Here is a 2,582-nt window from a genome sequence, read left to right as displayed (position 1 = left end):
TTTAATTATTAAAAACTAACTTCAAAAAATTAAAAAAAGATTCAAACTTCGAAAAGATTCAAAAGATTACATACTTCAACAATAAAGTATTTGTGGCCACTTATTCTTATTTTTGAGATAGTATTTTAAAAATATCCTTTTCTTTTACTTAGTTGAGAGCAAGGCAATTCTTTTGATTGAGTCCTTAAACGCTTTCTTCACTTGATTGTTTCTCAAAGTATAAATAAACGGATTCAAAGTAGGTGAAACAGAAAAAATGATCAGTGAAACCACTTTTTTAATAGTCACTTCTCCCTTTGCTGTAGGATTCATGTAGATGAAAATGCACGTTCCATAGGTGATGGAAACCACAATCATGTGGGAAGAGCAGGTCGAAAAGGCTTTTTTCCTTTGCTGGACAGAAGGGAACCTAAAAATTGTCTTGATGATGTAAGCATAGGACAGAACTACACAAGTGAGAGTCATATTCAGGGTCAGCACAGCACAGATTATAACCGTCTGTTCCATGAGCCATGTGTCTGAGCATGAGATTTTCACTAAGGGAAACGCATCACAGCCGAAATGATCAAGCCTGTTAGAGTCACAGAATTTCAGATTTAAACCCAGGCTAAGTGGTGGGATTAAAACACAGAGACCAGCCATCCAACAAGAGCTGATGAGAATCCCACAGACTCTGCTGCTCATGATGGTCACATAATGCAGGGGTTTGCAGATGGCCACGTAGCGGTCATAGGACATGGCGGCCAGGAGAAAAAACTCTGTTACTCCACAGAGGTCAGTGAAAAACACTTGAATGAAACAAGCATTATAGGTAATGATCTTGTCACTTGTTGCTATGCTATACAAATATCTAGGAACACAGGCAGTTGTTAAGGAGATCTCTAAAAAGGAGAAATTTTTTAAGAAAAAGTACATGGGTGTTTTCAGGTGGGAATCCACAAAGGTGAGTGTGATGATGGTCAGGTTTCCAGTTACACTCAGTGTGTAGGTGAGAAATAGAAAGATAAAAATCAGAACCTGTAGCTCAGGGTCGTCTGTGAGTCCCAGCAGAATGAATGTTGTTATTGTTCGGTTTCTCATCCCTGACTTCTGACTTCTCTTCAATCTGTAGATGATATCAGAGAAATTTGCTCATAGATTACAGACCATTTTAACTGATTTAAAATTTAACATATTCAAGCTTTTATACTTCATCATAAATAAATGTATATATTTACATTTTATGTCTATCCTGTGCTTGCGATTTTCCCATATACCTAAGCAGATTGTCAAGGAGTTATGATTTTATTAGTAGTTTTAATGTCTTTTTTACTCTTCAGAATTCTCTACTCAAGGAGATCTACTTCTATATACAGGAAGACAGTATTTTTAATTTGAGGTTGATTAGCTATTCAGAGTTGCCCTGAATATTTCTTACGTTAAGTTAGATACAGATTTTTTAAAACGTATCTTATACATAGAAAACTCCCAGGCTACGACATTTATCTACACGAGGGAAATTCCTTCTCAAAATTGACATCTCATGATATAATCTGAAATACCTAAAAATGTAAATTATGACTGCCAAGGATTTTTTCTTTCAAGAGGAAAATATAAGCTAGATCTTACAAAGGGACTTACAGTCAAAAAGACAAACTTTATCGTACTTACTCTACTGTTCATAAATCAGAGCTTCTGTTGGTTGTTGAAACATAGCAAAATTAAGACCACACTATTAAACATCATATTGTAATAAAGGTCTCTGTGTCTTCACTTCCATTGGCAGGTCTGGGAATCCCTGACCTCCCCTTCGTTCACCGTCTCCAACAAAGTGGAGGCTTGCGTGCGATGGACTTAGTTCTATTCAAACTTTCCAAATATTTTCTTACTATCTCCATCATTGAAACCAAAATAGATTAAAGTAAGGGTGGAGGAACTCTCTCCATTGGTGGAGGAGATGAGATTTACATCATCAGGACAGAGAGAAATGCTTTTACAATGTCCAATGTGACTTTCCTTTTTAATTTGCAGAAAAAGCCGCTAAGTGAACAAAAGCACATAGTCCTTGTGACCTGCAATCAAGAGCGGTTCCTAATTTTCTGAGTAATGAAGTTGGTAAAAGCAAAAGCACAGGTTTCAGTGGGGATTATGTCCTTGGAGACAGGAGGATGTTATAGCAGCACTTGATACAGGTCAGGAGGGCAACTGTGTCATTTCAGTTACATTGCTCATTAAAAAAAATAATTCTTTTTATATTAATAAAATTTTTTATTATATGAATGCTTTATTATCATTGGACAATTTAATTCAGATAAAAGTTTATAAAATTATACAAGGCTACTGCTTACTTTATAGATCTTATCCTTTAGACGTTTCTTTCTCTGAATACACGGACTGCATTGTAAACATTATTCATGAACACATAAACATTTGTAGCCATATCTTGGATTGGATACAAAAGATGCTTTCATTTTTGCACAATATGAATTTGTCTACTGTCACTGAATTTTACGCTTGAATTTTGCCGAAACGGTAAATTTTGTTATGTATATTTCATGACAATAAAAACATACACTTTTATATATTTAAACATAATTTATCAC

At 35.0% G+C, this 2,582-nt stretch overlaps 1 protein-coding gene across 1 annotated transcript; it reads right to left on the bottom strand.

Annotated features, from left to right (window-relative positions):
• LOC110260847 (olfactory receptor 6C2-like) lies at positions 1-1,080 on the bottom strand. Its single transcript, XM_021093115.1, has one exon. The coding sequence runs from the start codon at positions 1,078-1,080 to the stop codon at positions 145-147; it is 936 nt and encodes a 311-aa protein (XP_020948774.1). The 3' UTR covers positions 1-144.

This window comes from Sus scrofa, chromosome 5 (genome assembly GCF_000003025.6).
Source record: "Sus scrofa isolate TJ Tabasco breed Duroc chromosome 5, Sscrofa11.1, whole genome shotgun sequence".
NCBI classification, from domain to species: Eukaryota; Metazoa; Chordata; class Mammalia; order Artiodactyla; family Suidae; genus Sus; species Sus scrofa.
The sequence above is the reverse complement of the archived record's forward strand: the minus strand, read 5'-3'. Positions and strand labels throughout refer to the sequence as shown.